Here is a 21,996-nt window from a genome sequence, read left to right on the forward strand (position 1 = left end):
CAGACTTCCTGTCCAGCCCTGACTTTGTCCCTCTGCCTTTTACCTCCTCAGCAGCAAGTGTGCTGGTTCTTGACTGGTGAGCAGCAGGCAGGTGGAGACGGAAAAAGACATGCATGTAGCGAACAGACGAAAAGCAATGAGGCTGACAGACAGATGGGAGGAGATGCTCAAGGGAGAGATTAAAACTAGGAAAATCTGAGAGAAAATCTCAAATGCAGGAAGGAATTCGGAAAAAGAATCTGCACGGAAGCTTGGTAAGAATTCCCTCGGCTTCACCTGGACTTGGAGACATGCCTGAAGTGGCCAATTATTCCTGCTTTAATTAGCACCAATATAACTAAATCCCCTTTACTATACACAAATCCAAGTGTTTACTACTCAAGTCAGCTAAAGAGGATTTTGCTGCATTATGATTTTTCTATTATCCTGAGAAATAAATGAAATATTTTTGCAGGGGGCATCGGGAGACGATGGTGCATGATGGTTAAATAAGATGCCGTCGTCTCACTGCTGCCATTGGTCTGAATCGCTATGCAGCAGAGGCGGTACTCCGGTCAGAGGATAACCATGTAATCAATGAAATGAAAAAGCTGCTCTGACTGTGAAGGTTAAGAGGGGTGTACTGGTGGCTTTCAGGCCACTCATTGCACCACACATGCATGCATGGAGGACTCATATGCAATCTTCTTCTTCTTGTTCACCTGTTTCTCTGTTTGACATGCCTATATCTTTTTCTCTACTGACCGCCCGCCCCCTCGCTACTGCCTCTTTCCTTCCTGGTGTTTCTAGTCCTCTGCATTTTGTGTCTCCTTCTTGTAGTTGTGTTCACTCTCCCCCCTTCCTCCTACCTCTCCCCAGTGCCTGTCGCTGTCGCCGTGGCAAAGAAAGTTGACCAATCAGAGCTCAAGTCACAGCAGCAGCTTCTCCCTCCCTCCTTCCTTTCCTTCTCTCTTCCTTCTCCTCCCCCTCCTCCTCCTCCTCTTCCTCTCTTCCCATCTGCTTCACCTCCCAACAACCTTTATCAGCTCACTTCCTGGAGACGAAACATAATGCATTATGGGAGACAGACGGCTGTCTAACGGGGTTAGTTGTGCAGCGTGGCTTTTCATCAGAGACACTGCTAATCCTCTATATGTGCATGTGTGTGAGAGAGAGAGAGAGCACTGTATGAGCTGATGAACTCCCACATACACAGTCCCAACACACAAACAAACACACACTCTCATGTTCTCTTAGCGGAAGAGGCCAAGCAGACATGTTTGTTTGTTTTTCACTGCCAGGAAGATTAAGAAGTGTATGATATGAGCATATTTTGTCCTGACGGATACAATTTACAAATTGCCCACGTGCTTTTCATACTGACTTCAATATGAAGATTCACATGTCGCAGGCTTGCAAATCAGAATAATCCTCTATAGCGCAATTAACACATAATTTCTACCTTGATGCAGGTGCTGATATGTGGACACGATGAGTAGTTTGGGGGAGAACTCCATGGAGCCTCTGATCTCAGAAAACCGGAAACGCAAACTCTCCACTTGTGACACACCTGGTCTCGGGTGAGTGTGACTGTTCAGAAAAATATAACCCATCATTTGGTTCCTTCCCTGGTATTTATAGACTGACTTGATCAAATAATCTGTCTTTCTTGGTGTAATGCTTATATATCAGTATATTTTGTTCAGACATTGGCCGCTATTACACATCTGCGGCAGGCACAAATGTAGTGATCCTGATTTTCGTGCAAGTGCAAGACTCGCTGCGCATGTTTGCCAATTTGGCACACCGGTCTGCGCCAAGCTGGGCTTGCTCAGACCACGTCTAACTGTCGGCACAGACGGCTGGTCTAAAGCGATTTTGGTGAATTTGATCGGGGAGGAGGCAAACAGATTTAGAGTTCCGTTGACCTATTTAAGTCACCTGTGGTTAACACCAGCTCATTCTGTATTTAATAAGGGCACCGCTCACATTGTCTGTTGCCACATAATGGCCAGAGCCGTGACAATGCTCCACTCACGCACAGATCGATGAGATTACGCATTGTCCTCTTACGCACAGAGAATGCTGCCATGTCACCGTCAAGACTTTCAGTTACGCCACATTTAAAGGGGTTGAGGAGCCGCTTTGATTGGTGGCGACTGAAATTGGCTGTAGACCCACGGTGGCGTAGCCTGCACACTCTGCACCACCTGCCACGTGGGATTTATGCCGCTCTTGAAAATAGAGCCCTATGTTTAACAAATTTGGTCTTTTAATACGTTTATTTGTTTCTTTCATAAACTGTATAAAATAGTAGGTTGGATTGACTTCTGTCATCATTATTTTTTGTCCAACTTCTTCAACGTTGCCACTACCGCAGTATGGTGGCTTCGTATTATTGGAACAAGGGCTGCAACTAACAATTATTTTAATTATTGATTAATCTTTCAATTAATCGATAATTTAGATTTAACAAAATTTTGGGGGGGATTTTCCAAATCACTTTATTCACGAACCGGACGTTATTTCTAACTGAAAGTGCAGAAAATGTACAAATATAAATTGATTATGATTCATTTACTGGTTTGGTCCGGAATGTAAAAAAATAGACAAAAATGTTGATAATTGTTTTCAAAAGTAAAAGAAGGGATTTACACTTGTTTTTTTAATGAAACAAAGATAATCAGTCTGCTTTATTATAATATAATTATTAATATTTACTGCTTTATTGTAACCTCATTATTAATATTAACTGTTGAGAGGCTGACATTCAGAGTATTTGGACAACTTTAAGCTAAACAAGGTCTCTAAACGATAAATCGGTGATCAAAAATCGTTATCGATTAATTTGATAATCGATTAGTTGATGATAATCATTGCACCTCTAATTGGAACTAAATGACAAAATGAATTGATTCAATTAGTGATGGTTATTTGGCTGGCTGTGAAGTTTTTGACCAGCTTGTTCAACAGAATTCTAGCGGGTGAGAAGATGCCTGAGGAATGGAGGAAAAGTGTGCTGGTGCCCATTTTTAAGAACAAGGGTGATGTGCAGAGCTGTGGGAACTATAGAGGAATAAAGTTGATGAGCCACACAACGAAGTTATGGGCTAGACTCAGGACAGAAGTGAGTATTTGCGAGCAACAGAATGGTTTCATGTCTAGAAAGAGTACCACTGATGCATTATTTGCCTTGAGGATATTGATGGAAAAGTACAGAGAAGGTCAGAAGGAGCTACATTGTGTCTATGTAGATCTAGAGAAAGCCTATGACAGAGTACCCAGAGAGGAACTGTGGTACTGCATGCAGACGTCTGGAGTGGCAGAGAAGTATGTTAGAATAATACAGGACCTGTATGAGTGCAGCAGAACAGTGGGGAGGTGTGCTGTATGTGTGACAGAAGAGCTTTAAGGTGGAGGTGGGACTGCATCAGAGATCAGCCCTGATCGCTTTCCTGTTGGCAGTGGTGATGTATAGGCTGACAGATGAGGTTAGACTGGAATCCCCATGGACCATGATGTTTGCAGATGACATTGTGATCTGCAGTGAAAGCAGGGAGCAGGTGGAGGAACAGTTAGAAAGATGGAGGCATGCACTGGAAAGGAGAGGATTGAAGATTAGCTGAAGTAAGACAGAATATATGTCCATGAATGAGAGGGGTGGAGAGGGAAGAGTGAGGCTATAGGGAGAAGAAATGGCAAGGGTGGAGGACTTTAAATACTTGGGGTCAACCGTCCAGCGCACTGGTGAGTGTGGTCAGGAAGTGAGGAAACGGGTCCAAGCAGGTTGGAACGGGTGGAGGAAGGTATCAGGTGTGTTATGTGACAGAAGAGTCTTTGCTAGGATGAAGGCCATAGTTTATAAGACAGTGGTGAGGCAAGCCATGATGTACGGATTAGAGACAGTGGCACTGAAGAGACAACAGGAAGCAGAGCTGGAAGTGGTGGAAATGAAGATGTTGAGGTTCGCTCTAAGAGTGACCAGGTTGGATAAAATTAGAAATGAGCTCATCAGATGGACAGCCAAGATTAGATGTTTTGGAGACAGTTAGAGAGAGCAGAGGAGAGTGAGTGAGTATATTGGTAGAAGGATGATGAGGATGGAGCTGCCAGGCAAGAGAGCTCGAGGAAGACCAAAGAGAAGGTTGATGGATGTCGTGGGGGAAGACATGAGGGCAGCTGGAGTTCAAGAGGAGGATGCAGGAGATAGGCTTACATGGAAAAGGATGACACGCTTTGGCGACCCCTAATGGGATAAGCCGAAAGGAAAAGAAGAAAAGTAATGGGTATTTGGCTATGGAGAAAATAAACGAGTGATATGTAAGAAATGTCTGGTTGGTAAATATTATGTTTAGATTTCAATGGAACCTTGGTTCATGAACCTAATATAATTATTTCTCCAACCAAGTCGCCTTTGCGCGCGGCCGTCTAAGATGCCTTGCAACGAGCGGCTGGTGGGGCCCCCGACCGACATGAACCAAAGCAATATTAGTCCGAAAATGTTGTGAAAAGGGGCCTTCATGAACTGTGTTTCCTTTGTATTTTAATTAGGAAAATGGGAATTTCCACAACGTTCTAATTGTTTTCCTGCGATTCAGTCCAGATGTACCCTGCCTCTTGCCCAAAGTCAGCAAGGATAGGCTCTTGCTCACTCGCGACTCTAATAATGGGGATAAGCGGTATAGAAAATGGCTGGGTTGATGGATATACTGTAATTGTTTCAGGGATAATCCTTGTATAAAATTTGTTTCAGCATTTAAAGATTTGTAACAAAAGGGGGGGAAAGACTGCAAAAGGAAAGCAAGTTAAGCGTTTGGCCTTACAAAGCGTTCTCCAATTAAACATACATGCCACATAAAATACAATGAAGTGTCTACTCTTACTGGGTCATCTTGTTACAAATATGAGTATGCCAACATTAATGAAGTCTCAAAGGCAGTTGAAGTTTTGCAGATACTGACATGCTAACTTCTCTAGCCTGCATGCTAACTTGGCTGTGTGAATCTATAGACTGAGGCTGACATAGAGTTGTCTAGTTCAGACTGAATCGACAATGCCTCTGCTGGTTGCAGCCAAGTAGTGTACTCCATTTTACTTCAGGATCTTCAAAAAGCAATTAATTATTTCCACAGAGTCATCAGAAGTCTCAATGTTAAAAGTCAGTAATTGGTTGTGATGCATGCACCATGAAAGTTTGTTTCCCTGTTCATTCTGTAGGCATGAAAGTATGTGCGTGGCATCTTACCACAATATACTGTAGCTCACCTGGCTATGTGTGTATGTACAATACACAAATGTTTATTTCTGCTCTTTGCTTTGTAAAATGTGGCATAGAAGGATTTTGAATTATGCTGAACTATAGTGCATGATATGCTTCTTCTAGGAAAACACGTCGCTTCTTAAGCTAAACTCTGGAAAAAGGAACCAATCCATCTAAAAATATATACACTGGAGTAGCATCAACGAAACGGTCCACGCTGGGTCATTGCTCGTAGCATTCACTTACTACTGCACCTTACCACCTGCAGGAGTGAGAGGAAGCGGCGGGAGCAGGAAAGCAAGTACATCGAGGAGTTGGCTGAGCTTATCTCGGCCAACCTCAGCGACATCGACAGTTTCAATGTCAAACCGGACAAATGCGCCATCCTCAAAGAGACTGTGCGGCAGATCCGCCAGATCAAGGAACAGGGTGAGTTGTCTGACTGATTGTTGCAAAGTTGCGCGGCGTAAGGTGTTATGAAGAGTGGGGAAGAGAATGTTGGGACGGACACACACACACACACACACACACTCTTCAGAGCCCAGTTACAAGGGTGAATCAATCATTCATCTCCCTCAAATTTCACAGCTTCACCTGTTTATGTTTGGGAGGAAACATTGGGAGAGCGATGTCAACCTGTCATCTGTGCAAGTGTGTGTGTGTGTGTGTGTGTGTGTGTGTGTGTGTGTGTGTGGTGGGGGTTATGAGAAAGTACAGCTGTGTGCTGTGGCCATTTAATTTAATTTCATAATCACATCCGTTCTGCCAAAGTGCCAAATCACGAGTTGTGTTAAAGCTGTGTTTTCCCTTTTGTTTCTATTGGTAAAGATCTTGTAACTCTAAGCTACAACCAAGTTAAAGATGAATTAGAGGAGAGAATTAGTGCCGGTTGTTGTTGTGTTTCTGTGGGGCTCAGTTGGAGTCTCTCACCTCGACAGGAAGGGGAAGAAGCTACAGCTGGCCCTGACTGGCTGCTGACAGGTTGCCATAGTTACAGGAAGTGGAGACAGACATGACACAGGCTTTTGGACTCATCTTGCGCTTCCTACCTGTTCTACTTTTCTCCCTGTCTCACCTTCGTACGCTTGTCATGCAGGTTTTTATTTGGTTCGCTCGCTCTTGTTAGGTTGCAATGTCTTTGTCGTCTCTCTCTGTGTCTCATTTTCTTTCCGTCCTCTCCTGCCCTACCTACTCAGTGCTCCATTTTAGGCAGTATTGTAGTTCACCTTTTATATGGGGATCCAAACGAGTAGCTACTATTGCAAAAAAATAAAACGCCAAATGCATTTTTCTGAACATCATTTATTATTGCAACCATCTGTTTCTCTGGCTGCGTCTCCCAGCATCTCAACATCTCACCCCCACCCTTAATTCAGGTGCCTCAACTCCTGCCGCTGCACCATTACTGCTTGCAGAGCCTCTCTAGCTCTCTCCCACGCTCCCTCTCTCCGACTCAGCCTACCAGACACTTCCTCTGAGTCTGACACTGAATATAAAACATGAGGACGGCTACTACCTGCTCCACATGCACCCAGCCCTCGACTCCTCTTGATGGGCTCCTTAGAGAAACCTGCCCCCTCGTACGCCTCCCTCCTTTACCTGTATGAAAAGATACTGATGCTTGAGAAACACTGCCCCCAGCTGGATTAGCTTCAGTAGAGAATGCCAGTGAGGGTTTCCCTGTGTTTTAATACAATTTCATTGTCTTCCCTTACAGGAAAGGCTTCCATCAGCGACGATGTTCAGAAATCTGACGTTTCCTCAACAGGTCAGGGGGTCATTGACAAAGACCATCTAGGGCCTCTTCTGCTGCAGGTGAGTTCAGTTATCCTCTGTACGCAAATGTCAGTTCAACCTTCCATTGGACAATTGTTGACTGTCATTGCGCCACCAGGCTTTGGACGGATTCCTGTTTGTGGTGAACCGAGAGGGCAGCATTGTGTTTGTCTCGGACAATGTGACACAGTACCTGCAGTACAAGCAGGACGAGCTCATCAATACCAGCGTCTACAACATTCTACACGAAGAAGACAGGGAGGAATTCCACAAGAACCTACCCAGGACCAACAGTGAGATTCAAACATGCACACAATTACACACGCACGCATGCAGGTCTCTGGCTCCGTTCACACTGCAGGGCAAGACTCCCAATTCAGATTTTATTTCTTAATCCGGTCTTTTTATGTAGTCCTTCACATTACAAAAACAAATGTGATCTCAGCTGTGCACGTCACATTCCGCATGCGCGCAAACATGAGGCGGAAGTAAATCTGGCCCCTCGCGTTGGTCTTGTCGTGGCGTATTTGTGGCAGTTTCAAGAATTTTGTGGAAACGTTTTCTTATATTTATCCGTTCTAAAGCATGTTTTTTTCACCACTGACTGTTTTCTGCTCCTTCGTCTGTCATTGCTTTTGTGGCGTGTCTGTTTTGTTGAACAACTGTGATGTTTGTCGCCTTTTGATGACCAATAGGTCGGATGAGTGCGACATGAGGGTCCAGACGGTGCTCACGTCAGATATATATCCAATTTATATTCACATATGAAAGAGGCTTGGGTCAGATATGGAAAAAAATCTGAATTGTAATGTTCACATTGACATGAAAAAATCAGACAGGTCACATGGGGCAAACAAAAAAATCGGAGCTGACCTGCAGTGTAAACATAGCCTTAGTAAAGCTCTAGTTTCACTCTGTAAGTCTACAACAGTGGTTCTTAACCTTGTTGGAGGTAGGGAACCCTGCCAGTTTCATCTGGAGTTCACGGAACCCTTCCTAATTTGAAAAATAAAATATGGTTTATTTCAAATTCAAAACAGGTATATTTATTGTCTGTGTAGATTGTCCAGGTCATTCAGGTCATGCACGAAATGAACCACGCATCAATTGCACACAAAATCCATTGTTAAAAGACCAAAACGAACAAAACATGAATTTCACACACACACACACACACACACACAAAATTCAACTAAATGAAAATTTACTGTAAGTGAATGTGAATTTTGCTGTTGCCATTCCCCTTGGTAAGTGCTACTCTCATGTCAGAGGAATGGAATTCACAACAAAATCTGTTCCTTCTACAATCCTCGAAAAGGGTTCAAAGGTAAGAGTAAAGTTGTTGGGCTCTTTTTTATCATTGGATGCACTGTCTGACGCCACAGCAATGCTAGTGTATTGTTGAAATGTTGTTAAATACAGAGTTTTAAGAACAAAGGATTTCAACTCGAGGCGCAGCGTCGCAATGGTAAACGCCCACCTTGACGCAGCGTTGCGTTTTGAACAGCATTCAAAATGCAGTGTTAAAAAGCTTTTTACGGATACAGGCACGCACGCACACGCGGTGTGTGTCGAGTCCTCCGTTGAAGCCCAGCAACTGCCTCACCGAACCCCTGGGGTTCGATCGAACCCAGGTTAAGAACCACTGGTCTAGAACTATGTAAGAGTGCCCAGTTGAGATGGTTTGGAAAAATACTTTTCCCATGGAAAAAACGGAAGATTATTGAGCAAATGTTCAGTCTGTCACATGCATTACAAGCTAATCAAGAAAACATGCAGTATCATCGATGTGCTCCTAATGGGAAACGAAAACAATCATAAATTAATTTCTGTTTGTTCTCACATTACGGTAAGTCTGCAATATGTGACTTGCTTCATAATGATTGATTGATTAGACTGTTGAGTATGGCTGTGGTTAAGGGCGAAAGTTCCTATTTGATTAAATCAGAGCACGACGAAGTCAGACAAGAACATCTTCCTGTTAGAGAGAGCATAGTTCATGAAGATAGTGGGGTCATGAAAGGTATAAAAGAGAAGCTCAGAAGTATTCACTGTAAGCTGCTATTGCTGTATGGTTCCTTCTTACAATAATATTAAATCGTCTTTGAGCTGATCCAGGTCTTGTAGATATGTTTTTTAATTTGACTGTAACGACTCTCACTCCAACTATAGGTGTTTGTCGTCATACATGGTTACAAACGGCGCGCGATGAACTAATTTGTGCAGTGGCATAAGAATATGTCGTCACGCGGCACAAAATGGCATGCTCAGTTCCCACCTTACGTACCGTTTTTTGTTGGATTGTTTTATAGTGTTGATGAACTAGAAATGTTTTCGTACAAATATTTACTTTAAATTCAGGTTACGTCGCTGCCATAGGAACAGAAGGGCATTTTTAATAGAGGACCCACTGTACTGACTTATGAGTGAATTAGAAATTACAGTTGTATTTTTGCAAGTACTGCTTCCTCGCAAGGTTATTTGTTATTGAGATGACACTAGTGTTGTAACAAAGACAGCTACACACATTTTAGTAACCAGAACACTGAGGGTAGTGCCTGAGTTTAAATATTCAGAAACCAATGTTGCCCAAGTGGATACGCCTACTCTACTTGTTCACGAGCATAAACTCACTCAGTTATGGATTTTGCTCCTTAGTGCTTATCTCCCCCGCCATAATGAGGGGCTCCAGGGAAGTGTCTTTTCGGAGAACTCGCAACACACCTGTCACAAACACACGTGAATGGAAGCACCTACCCACTCGGTGCGAAGCAGGGAGTGTGGCACAGCTGTCAGTCACACTCAGTGGTCCAGAAAGTGTAAAACAGGCCTGAGCTTTATTCAGATCCCACGACAGCCATCCGGAAAGTACTTACTGCTGAATAATGCGCCTCCACATCCTCCTCCTCTCACTTCAATGAGTTTCTATGTGCGTATGTGTCGTTTCTTACATTTGCATGCTAGAGAGAGGACGCTATTATTTGGTGTGTTTTCACTCAGCCCCATGAGTGTGTACGAAGCACCATTTATGAAGTTGATTGGCAGTGTTGTACCTGAACGAGTTCAGTGAACAGAAGTTCGTAAAGTAGTTCAAGTTTTGGGCAAACGTGAGCTAAACTTAGTTCATTTCTGCCTGATGAACAATATTGAGAATACGTTCTTTTTGACATCTGTGAACGGTTTTCGAACCAAAGTTCATTTTCATTCAAGAGCGACAGGTTTTGTTAGGGCACTAACGCACTTTATATGAGCCTTTATATGTCGCAGGCGCCATTCATGTTTACATCGCAACTGCGCGAGCCGTGTTCAGGGACAATGCATAAATGGGAATGAATGTGTTCTTTAGTGCATAAATTATAAAATTTGATTACTAGGAAAATTATTTGTATTGGAATGCTTTAGTTAAACCACTGTACTATCACACTGTCATAAAATGGAATTGAATTTGTTTTTTATTACAAGAATTGATAAGATAAAATATTTTGTTAATACTGTATAGTCAGCCATAGCTGCAAGGAATGCAAAGTTATCATTGTCCTTTCACCATTGTTCCTGTCATACTGTGTTGCGTGTTTTTGTTTGCACATTAAGGACATCGTTTCTGGTTTTGTTTTTATTCCCCATTTTAAGAAAAACACAATGTTTTCCTCGTGTTTTTCAGATTGTAGGGTGAAAGCTGCAGCTGCCTATTATTGTGGATTGAATGGGCGGACAATGGGAAAACGAAATGCCAGTATTTTGTGGGAAATAGCCCGTCAGCATTATATTTTGAAAAAAAAAAAAAAAAAGAACTATGAACGAGTTCGTTTTTTGAATGGTGAACTTAGTTCCAAATTTTTAATAATGAACTATGAACTGAACTAGTTCATTTCTGCAACGGTGAACTGAACTTTGAACTAGTTCGCATAGAAAATGAACTTTCCCCACACTGTTGATTTGTTATAAAGAGCCCATCACCAGTGGTGCTTCTAGAAAGTTTTACTTGAGATGACAGGAGGTTCAGTTGGGGGCCAGACGTTATAATGCTCTCCCCCTCCAACCCACCAACACCAACATTTCAAGTTCAAATTTCATTATCTGCATTTCCTGGTAAGTTTTATGAATGTCACATGAATAACTTAATGTTGAACAGTAAAACAGTCCTTGTAGCCTATGCAATAAAAATTCTCAACAATTACAATTAGCTTTCATTAGAAATATTAGACCGTCTACATTTAGTCAGTCTTTCACACAGTCTACATTTATCGATATTTATCAGCTATATTCACAAAGATCTTTAAGCCATTTTAAGACGGCAGTTATTATGGTGGCCAGCAAAATGCTTAACAAAAATATCTAGGCCTTTGCATGCTTGCTCTCAATGCGGAGCACAGCTAATGTGATAATGTGATGTCAGACTCCCATGTGTTCATAGCAAATATATTGAAAGTAATATCAAACCAAACGTTCTGTATCATAAAAGGCAAAGGCACCGTTTCAGACAATACTACCAAATATTTCCTGGGTGGCTTTCAAATCAAAAGACAGAAATCACACTGTTTGTTACTTGAGAGGAGACATCAAAAGGGTCAGTCTCCTAACATTATTTTGTCTCGTCAATTGTCTCCAGCCATAATATTCTAATTAAACTTGTCATACTATAGCTTGTTTCAATAATATAACATTAGGAAATTGTTAAATTTGTCATGGAATGACAGTCAGGCAGGCAGAGAATTTCAATGCACTTTTTAGCCTCTCGATGGCAAGCATCATGGTGGTAGGGAAAATGCACTGTCTTGATAAATAAATTTGTCCATTTGTCATGTTATTCCTGTATTTGAAACTTTCCATATGATACAGTGGGTACCCCCTTAAACTTTGCAGCCATTTGCTAAAATACATTTTTCATTTTTTTCCCTCATTAATGTAGACACAGCACCCCACATTGACAGAAAAAAACAGAATTGTTGAAATTTTTGCAGATTTATTAAAGAAAAACTTAGATATCACAGACATAAGTATTCAGACCCTTTGCTGTGACACTCATATTTAATTCAGGTGCTGTCCATTTCTTCTGATCATCCTTGAGATGGTTCTACACCTTAATTTGAGTCCAGCTCTGTTTGATTGTACTGATAGGACTTGATCAGGAAAGCCACACAGCTGTCTATACAAGACCTTACAGCTCACAATGCATGTCAGAGCAAATGAGAATCATGAGGTCAAAGGAACTGTATGTAGAGCTCAGAGACAGAATTGTGGCAAGGCACAGATCTGGCCAAGGTTACAAAAACAATTCTGCTGCACTTAAGGTTCCTAAGAGCACAGTGGCCGACATAATCCTGAAATGGAAGACGTTTGCGACGATCAGAACCCTTCCTAGAGCTGGCCATCTGCCCAAACTGAGTAATCGGGGGAGAAGAGCCTTGGTGAGAGAGGTAAAGAAGAACCCAAAGATCATTGTGGCTGATCTCCAGAGATGCAGTCGGGAGATGGGTGAAAGTTCTTGAAAGTCAACCATCACTGCAGCCCTCCACCAGTCGGGGCTTTATGGCAGAGTGGCCTGACATAAGCCTCTCTTCAGTGCAAGACACATGAAAGCCCGCATGGTGTTTGCTAGAAAACACCTGAAGGACTCCAAGATGGTGATAAATAAGATTATCTGGTCTGATGAGACCAAGACTTTTTGGCCTTAATTCTAAGTGGTATGTGTGGAGAAAACCAGGCACTGCTCATCACCTTCCCAATACAATACAGGTGTGAAAAAACTTGTTGCACCATTCCCAAAAAGACTCATGGCTGTATTAGCTCAAAAGGGTGCTTCTACTAAATACTGAGCATCCATCCATCCATTTTCTACCGCTTATCCGAGGTCGGGTCACGGGGGCAGTAGCTTTAGCAGAGATGCCTAGACTTTCCTCTCCCCAGCCACTTCATCCAGCTCTTCCGGGGGGATCCCGAGGCGTTCCCAGGCCAGCCGAATGATCTGTCCAGCGTGTCCTGGGTCGTCCCCGGGGTCTCCTCCGAGTGGGACGTGCCCTGAACACCTCACCAGGGAGGCGTCCGTGAGGCATCCCAATCAGATGCCCCAGCCACCTCATCTGACTCCTCTCAATGTGGAGGACCAGCGGCTCTACTCTGAGATCCTCGCGGATGACCGAGCTTCTCACCCTATCTCTTAGGGAGAGCCCGGACACCCAGTGGAGGAAACTCATTTCGGCCGGTTGTATCCGGGATTTTGTTCTTTCGGTCATGACTCACAGCTCGTGACCATAAGTGAGGGTAGGAACGTAGATCGACCAGTAAATCGAGCGCGTCTCCTTTCGGCTTAGCTCCTTCTTTACCACAACGGACCGATACAAAGTCTGCATCACTGCAGACGCTGCACCGATCCGCCTGTCGATCTCCCGTTCCATTCTTCCCTCACTCGTGAACAAGACCCCAAGATACTTGAACTCCTCCACTTGGGGCAGGAAGATACTCGACCTGGAGAAGGCACGCCACCCTTTTACGACTGAGGACCATGGTCTCAGATTTGGAGGTGCTGATTCTCATCCCAACCGCTTCACACTCAGCTGCAAACTGCTCCAGTGAGAGTTGCAGGTCACGGCTTGATGAAGCCAACAAAACCACATCATTGAGCGAAGGGTCTGAATACTTATGGCTCTGTGATATTTCAGTTTTTCTTTTTTAATAAATCTGCAAAAATCTAAACAATTCCGTTTTTTTCTGTCAATATGGGGTGCTCTGTGTACATTAATGAGGAAAAAAATGAACTTAAATTATTTTAGCAAATAGCTGCAATATAACAGAGTGAAAATTTTAAGGGGGTCTGAATACTTTCCGTCCCCACTAAATATTGTTTTCCGAATATCGTTTGGTATAGCCAGGCAACTAGCTGGCTAGCTAGCGAACAGAGCCTTGATGTAAAGTAGATAGTTACCCCTGCCACCTCAGTAAACGCCAAATAGACAGAAATACTGCTAACTACATTTCACATAAGTTGTCAAACTTGACAGACCATTTGAACATATTAACCATAGAGCAACCAAAAATAAATTATAGCTTACCCGACTGTCCATGGTCAGACTGGGATGCTACAGGTAAAATGGCCTTGACTGTTTCCCTCAGTGGTGGAGCGGTAGCACGGACAGTCTAAAATGTTTAATCAGTCGTCACCAAAATGTACCTCGACATCTCTGCTTGTGTTTATTTCAACCTCTGAAAATATCAGAATGATCATACCAGTGTTTTGAATTTTATAGATGTGCTGTCCATATTTGGGTGCTCATGATAGAAAAAGCTTAATGTTGCTTATTGTTGGAAAACTGCAATAAACCATCACCAAAATGTATGTAGACATCTCTACTTATGCCCACTGCAACCTCTGAAGATATCAGAACAATCACCCCCATATTTTGGGTTTTATGGACATTATAAACGTTTGCTGTCCATATATGGGTGCTCACCAAGCTCAAAAAGCTTAACGTTAATTTCAGAAAACTGCGATCAATCGTCACCAAGATTTAGGTGGACATCTTGACTTATACCCACTACAACCTCTGTAAATATCAGAATGATCGCCCCAATATTTTTTATTTTATGGACGAGTGTTTTCTTCCTCACTTAAGGAAAATGCTTCACGTCCATAAAATCCGAAATATTGGGGCAATCGTTCTTATATTTTCAGAGGTTGGAGTGGGCATAATTAGAGGTGACCATATGCATTTTGGTGACCATTGCTCGCAGGTTAGTGACATTAACTCATTCACTGCCAGCCTTCCCAATTAAACATAGATATTTGACTTCTAAAGCCGTCAATGGGAGTGAATGAAGCTCCATGAAAGTTTTTCTCAATAATGAGCATTTAGAGGAGTCTCAAAAAGGTCTCCAATGAAATTGAACATGTTCAATTTCCCTGCGACTCCTTGACAACCCGGTTAGTCTCCAAGAGACTCCAGGAGATGTCACAAAGAGGTTGAAGTTGGCATAAGGAGAGATGTCCACCCATTTTGGTGAAGATTGATTGCAGTTTTCTGACACTGACGTTAAGCTTTTTACGCTTATGTTAAGCTCTGTCCCGTCCCCCTAGGATGCAACCATTTCTTTCTTTGAAGGGGTGGGGGGAGTGAATTCTGATTAAAACATTTATAAGGACTAAGAACTATGGAGACAATACAACGAACATTTATAATAAAACTTTGAACTTCATAATTTATTATTGATAGATTAATTGCCGACTTGTAGGGGTGGCAACTGGGGTGGTAAGGCATTTGGTGGGGGGCGGCAGCTGCCAACCCTTGCCACCCCACATATCTTCCAGTGCCCACCACTCAATTATCACTGCAGAATTACTTGTAAACAACAGAGGCTCTGGTCTTTTCTCCTGCACCTTTCTGTATTGCTTCCCTGTGAGTCTCGTCTTACCTTTCCTCCTATGTCTCTGCCGACTTTTTCACCCCCATTCACACAGATTGAGATGGCTGCGAAATAGGCTGAATCTCACAGTTGGCAGTTTCACAACATGTTCGTGTCCGCACTCCCACCCCTCATTGTGTCTCGCTCTGCTGCTCGCCACCGTCATTAGCCTTCCGGCGCCGTGAATGAAATGACCTCTCGCTGCACATTCCTGCGGGATGACCACTGACCATACCATCTACAGTTAAATACACAAAAACTCCTAAACTCAATAACGTGTTGTGTGTTTTTGTGTTGTGGTGATGTTTTTAATTTTTGAGGGCCATCGTTTACCCCCTGTGACTGTGCTGTGCTTTTTTTGCTGAGATGAAAAAAAAATTATCAGCTTGCATCAACAACTCCCTGGCTCCATTTGCTATATCCAACTATCCTCTTGACATATCTTGAGTCCATATCCTCCTTGCACCTGCCAGACAGAAACCTCCTCCGAACAGTTCAAGGTCTTGATGAGACCTCACCAGACCTTGCAGGACGCTTTCTGTTTTCTCTGTGAAGTTTGCCTCCCGCTTGTATTTTTCCTCTCCCCTCCCCTGAAGGTGACCCCTGCACTGCCTTGTCACGCATGTGCGTGTGTGCGTGACCGTTTGTGAGTGTAATGAGGAGTCAGGACCCTAATGAGGATAGATGACAGAGTGTGCCTGGCCTCTGCCAGCAACAGAGTACACTTAGAAGGACGGGTATTGGAAATCGACACCTTAGCTACAATAATCCCATGGTCCATTTATTCGAGATGAGCAGCTGAGTGGGGAAATGTTTCTTTTGTGTGTGTGTTTGTGACATTTGATTGCAGACTCTGAGTTTATACATGCATGGAATTTATTCAGTGTCGGGACTTTGGAAAAATTAATGTTTTTGTCCATCTCTAGTAAATGGAGTGTCGTGGGGAATTGAGGCAGCCCGACAGAAGAGTCACACCTTCAACTGCCGAATGCTTGTCAAATTTGGCCACACCCATGGCGCTATGGAGGAGGGGCCAGGAGGGCCACGTTATGAGACCATGCAGTGTTTTGCACTTACGCAGCCAAAGGCCATGATTGAGGAGGGTGAAGGTACATTGGCATACATCACAACTTTTTTGAATGCAGTTATCTTTTCCAGCAACCTGTGACTGTTTGTCTCCCACTTAGAAATTATTAGAACTTAGAAATGAACATGAGACCTATCTAAATTGAGTATAACACTGATATTCTTAAATAGAAATCAAGGATACACGAACACTACTACTATTGTAGAATGGCTTCAGTGAGTGATAATGTATGAAGTTGTGCCAAGAGATTAAGGCTACATGGCTAGAAGGTAAGGCGGCACAAAAGATGTTAGTTAGTCAGATTAAAATGCATCCACTCCTCAGACACTAAATTGTCATGAGTCAGAACATATAATTTATTTGGAAGTAGGAACCATTCCAGCATCTGAAAAAAACACCCCAAATGTACTACCAAATTTGCAGGTTTGCAGAGGTACTGACACACTATTTCTTGGTAGGGGAACCTCTCACTCTGTTCCCTTTCTACCAGTCTTTGTATATAGAGATTAGTGATTATTATACAGTATATTGTTGACTTTTGGTTTGGGAATTCTTTTTTTAATTTGAGGTGTAAAAAACAAAACTTGAAAGCCTTACATATATACAGTAACAAATTATTGAACCTTCTCTCCCTTTACCAGATCTGCAGTCATGTATGATCTGCGTGGCCCGTCGAGTTACAGCTATGGAGAGAACGGAGAGTTTCAATACCAGGCATGAGCTCTCAGGTGAGGACCTACACAGAACAGGTTCACCAAAGACAAGTCTTCAAATGTAACTAATCCCTCTCACTTCTCCCACTTTCCCTTCCTCCATTTGGCCTCCCTCGACCCGACCTGGCAGGTAAACTGATCCAGATTGACCAAAACTCTCTGCGAGCATCAGTGCGTCCAGGCTGGGAAGATTTATTGAGGCGTTGCATCCAGATGTTCCTCCAGCACAGTGACGGCCAACCCTGGTCCCACAAACGCCACTATCATGAGGGTGCGTTACACACCAGTAATTGGCTGAACGTTTCAAACATATTCTTTCTTATCAATTGGGGTCATCACAAATACAAACAAATTATAATGCTGGCTTTTGCTTTTGTACCATTGGGTGAACATGCTGGTCTTTTGTGCAGCCTTTTTGCAGGGCCACGCCGAGACGCCGCTGTATCGCTTCTCCCTGTCTGACGGCACGCCGGTCACAGCCCAGACAAAGAGCAAACTGTACCGTCACCCAATGAGCAACGAGCCACAAGGCTTCATCTCTACTCACCTCCTTCAGAGGTTAGATACTGGAAATACAAACAGTCCTCCAAAGTAACACTACCGATATATACAGTCTTAAAAAGAGCAAGCACGTCTAACATCTTAGCCATTCATAGAATCTGAAGTGGAAGCTGAAGTAGCTTTTTATACAACAAAGACGTGAACAGTAAGAAGACTCAACACCCCAACATATATTGTAACTGGATGCATATCAAGTTTCTGTCATTGAAAAAACAAGGGTGTTGTGATGAAGTTTTTTTCTTTTCTTCCGATTTCTTTTCTCTCTCTATTCAGAGAACCTAATGGTTACCGCTCATCTCAGGGTGGGAACATGATGCCGAACACCATGAGACAACAGTCCATGGGAGGTCACAACCCAAATGCCCACATGAACATAAACCCCAGTGGTGGGATGGTGATGGGGGGCATGGGCGGCATGAACAGGGGCTTCGGAATGAACGAGCATGGGCACATGGGCCATATGGGTCAGATGGGTCAGATGGGTGGCTGCGCCGCATATGGAGGAAGTAGTGGCGGTGGGAGTGGAGCCATGGGTAACCGCATGATGCAAATCAGTCAGATGGGGCATATGAGTCAAATTGGTCCCGTGAATAACCCAAGCCAAGGCATGCAGCACCACCCACATCAGCCCCCCTTTCAGAGTAGCGGGGGCTTTGGGATAAGTGGGTTGAACAGCCCTTCAGGAAGCCCTCGGATGGGCGCTCCTCAATCGGGACTCTTAATGTCACCGCGAAATCGAGGAAGTCCAAAGATGGGCGCCAATCAATTTTCTCCTGGAGGTGAGTCTGTCCTTGTTGAACAGTCTGGCATCCAGAACATTAGTTAATTTGCCCACTTGTTTGCTTCATTGTGTTGTGGTTTTCTTTTAGGCATGCACTCTCCCATGAGTGGCATTTGCAGTGGTGGAGGAGGCGGTGGGAACACTACAACCTATTCCAGCAGCTCCCTTAATGCCTTACAAGCTATCAGTGAAGGAGTAGGGAACTCAATCCCCTCCACATTGCTGTCTCCTTCGCCAGTCCATAAACCAGATAGCTCTCCTAGTGTCCACTCCTCCTCTTCCTCCCAGCCAAACCAAATGGCCAAACCAGGCCAGGATGGATCCAAAAGCCCAGTGGTGGGCTCGGGGCCTGGGCCAGGGCCTGGCGACCATTCCCACTCCTTGCACCATCATCAATATCCACAGGCCGAAGACTCTGGAGACAGACCAGAAAACCAGGCAGCTATACCACCTAAAGAGTTGGGAGACGGGGGCAATGAGGTGACTGCGGCAACGTCGGAGCCTACTCGCAGGGTACCAGACAGCAAGGGCCATAAGAAGCTGCTGCAGTTGCTGACTTCACCAACTGAGGAGCTTGGAATAGGTGGAAGTGGACCTCCAGGGCCCCCTGTTCCACAAACATCAAACAACAGTAGTACTCCAACCTTAGAAAGTAAGGACCCCGCTGGGGAGATGACTAGCCCTTCGTCCACTGGGGTGTCCTCCTCTTCCTCTGCTAGTGCCAATTCAAGCCAGACAAGTGGGTTAGGGAGTGTGTCCACATCCGCCAGCTACACAGGCTCACTTCAAGAAAAGCACAAAATCCTCCACAAGCTACTCCAGAATGGCAATACACCTGATGAAGTAGCAAAGATCACAGCAGAGGCTACGGGAAAGGTTGCACTAGGCAACCAGGAGGGCAATGAAGTAGGTACGGGAGGAACAGGGTCGGGGAGTGGCCCCGGCTTAATCACTGAACCGAAGCAGGAGCAACTTAGCCCCAAGAAGGAAAAAACCCATGCCCTTCTCCACTATCTCCTCAACAAGGACGATTCCAAAGAGCCAGTGGATGTGAAGCCCAAACTGGAGGAGCTAGATAGCAAGGGAACTTCGGGGACTGCCTGCGGGCCCCCACGTGGTGGCCCTGGCCATGCTCCTGAACATCATGAGAGCAAGATCAAGTCAGAACCACCTGATGATGTAAGTTCATGTGATGTTTTTTTTTTTTTTTTGGTTTTTTTTTTTTCCTCAACTGAGCACGGTTCCACCTGAACTAGCTGCTTGGATTTTGACATAATTCTTCTACAAATGTTTTCCAGTTGCACAACCTTGAGTCTATCCTGGGAGATCTAAGGGGGACCAGTTCTGATTTTTACCCGGATCAGGCTGGAGATACTAGGCCACATGACAGCAACAAACCCCAGGGTTGCCTTGATGACAGCCTTCAAGGTAAGCAAAGATATCTATTTATCAGTCATCACATCACGTGATTGTCATCATCACGTGGAGTATCTGAGTTTCTGTTTCTCAGCTCTGTAGTAGAACTATTATCAAGTCTTTAAGGATAGTTGTAATTACTCATATGGAAGTAAGGGGAGTGAGTGACTATTAATATTTTGTTTACTTAGAGAGTCCAGGTTTGGGTCCAGGGCCTCAAGGGCACTTCCAGAGGACCTTGTCTATAGAGGGGAAGCCTCCTGGTGGACTTGGAGGAGCAGGAAGGCGCCCTATGCTTGTCAAGCAGGAGAATATGATGGGTTGCCCAGATGGCTACCCAGGAAATATGGGTGTGTTTTTAATATTTTGTTTGTTTGTTGCACATTGTAGGTCCTTGTTGGAATCTGCTAACGTATCTGATTAGGGCTTGACATTAACACCCGCCAACCCACCAAATGCGGGTGGGTTTCACCATTGGTGGGTCACACAGCCACTCCCACTAGTCACTGTAGCGGGTTGAATTTTTTCTACCGTGGCGATGCTGAGTTATAAAGAAGAGAGAGGTTCTGTGGCTTTGATAAAGAACGCTTTACTTCATAGAGCAGTAGCAAACACTGACCACTAGCTTTTACAACTGAGCGACAAGGCAAGTCATCAACCACAACATGACATAATATAATAATAAATAAACCATCAGTTTGTGAACATTAACAAAATAAGTGGTGGATGAACACACGTCTTCTACTACCACTAGGGAATAATTAACATCTAACATCAACGATTATCAAGTCATTCTAAACAACTATTGAAACAATGCCGCAAATATTGAAACAATGCCATTCGGCTTGCTGGATATTCCACCGTCAGCTTCCTCTAACACTACAATATTTAATTGTAGTGTAAAAAGAGCCACAAAGTCATTTATTTTTTAAGAAAATATGTTAATCTCTATAATGTAAGTGCTTTAAACATTTATTAATTTTGTATGCATTTGAATATTTTTTGAGAAGTTTAGTTCACATGATTGCGCAGTGGCATGTGTACCTCGAGAAGCGGAGTATTTGACCCAGTCAGAAGTCTGACGTTCGCATGTTCCACGGGCAATTCTAGGTGCAGCGGTTTAGGGGTGCTGGGATTAATTTACCCCAGAAAAGGGCTACAAACACCTGGGTGTGTCAAGTTTATTTGTATAGCCTTTAATCGCAAAAGGGCTCCATAGGCCCACAGTTGGTAAAGATTGACAACATCCCCTAATCTTAACCCCCCAATCGGGCAAGGAAAAACTCAAAACGCCATTTGGGGGGGGGGGGAAGAAAACTTGAGAAGAGACTGCAAATGGGGGGGTGGGATCTTCCTTCCAGGATGACCAGGCTGCAATGGATGTCGAGAGGGCAACATTTATCACATAGTCTAGTGCTGTACAATGTTCATTATGATGACAAGATGGTGTACAGTGTTCATTAAGATGGCATAAGAGTCCATTGTAAGAGAAATGGCACCGCAGGGTAGACTCGTTCAATGGTTCTGCCTCAGGACCTGGCCCAGTCGGTTGGAGGAGAATCCTCCATGGCAACGACTCCGGGGGAAGTGGTACACCTCAGATCTTGTCCTTGTTGGTCAGTTCAGAACCCAAACAGCAACAGCCTCAGATTCGGTCAACTGTCACCTAACCCTCTCTCCAAGTAGGAGACGAGGGGGGAGGAGATAGGACTTGCGGCAGTAAAACAGGACATGTACTTGTCTAAGTACTAAGATGTACTACATGTACTAAGAGTAGAAATAAGTCTTAAGTCGCAATTTAAACATTTCTACTGAGGTAGCAGCTCTAATATCCGTGGGTAGGGCATTCCAGTGTACTGGAGCTCAAATTGAAAATGCTCGAGAGCCTGCAGACTTCTTTCCGGCTCTCGGAATAAACAAAAGATCAGCTTTTTGCGAGTGTAGGTTTCGGAACGGAACATACGGTTCAACTAAGTCAGTGAGATAAGAGGGTGCTAACTCATGTAATATTTTATAAATAAGTAAC

At 43.8% G+C, this 21,996-nt stretch overlaps 1 protein-coding gene across 6 annotated transcripts in view; it reads left to right on the top strand.

The window, feature by feature from the left end:
- LOC133409419 (nuclear receptor coactivator 3-like) overlaps nt 1-21,996 on the top strand; it is an 85,478-nt gene that overhangs the window by 51,610 nt on the left and 11,872 nt on the right. For 4 of the 6 annotated variants that reach the window (XM_061689382.1, XM_061689419.1, XM_061689401.1 and 1 more), the window contains exons 2-13: nt 1,452-1,559; nt 5,508-5,668; nt 6,957-7,054; nt 7,134-7,308; nt 16,339-16,521; nt 17,141-17,227; nt 17,343-17,483; nt 17,623-17,770; nt 18,047-18,552; nt 18,643-19,733; nt 19,853-19,982; nt 20,162-20,320. In XM_061689382.1, the coding sequence (XP_061545366.1) occupies nt 1,471-1,559; nt 5,508-5,668; nt 6,957-7,054; nt 7,134-7,308; nt 16,339-16,521; nt 17,141-17,227; nt 17,343-17,483; nt 17,623-17,770; nt 18,047-18,552; nt 18,643-19,733; nt 19,853-19,982; nt 20,162-20,320 (2,968 nt within the window). In that variant the 5' untranslated portion in view covers nt 1,452-1,470. Of the gene's footprint in view, nt 1-51; nt 255-1,451; nt 1,560-5,507; nt 5,669-6,956; nt 7,055-7,133; nt 7,309-16,338; nt 16,522-17,140; nt 17,228-17,342; nt 17,484-17,622; nt 17,771-18,046; nt 18,553-18,642; nt 19,734-19,852; nt 19,983-20,161; nt 20,321-21,996 lie in introns of all 6 variants that reach the window. The other 2 variants (XM_061689391.1, XM_061689427.1) reach the window with 2 other exon arrangements.

This window comes from Phycodurus eques, chromosome 1, assembly GCF_024500275.1.
Source record: "Phycodurus eques isolate BA_2022a chromosome 1, UOR_Pequ_1.1, whole genome shotgun sequence".
Lineage (NCBI taxonomy): Eukaryota > Metazoa > Chordata > Actinopteri > Syngnathiformes > Syngnathidae > Phycodurus > Phycodurus eques.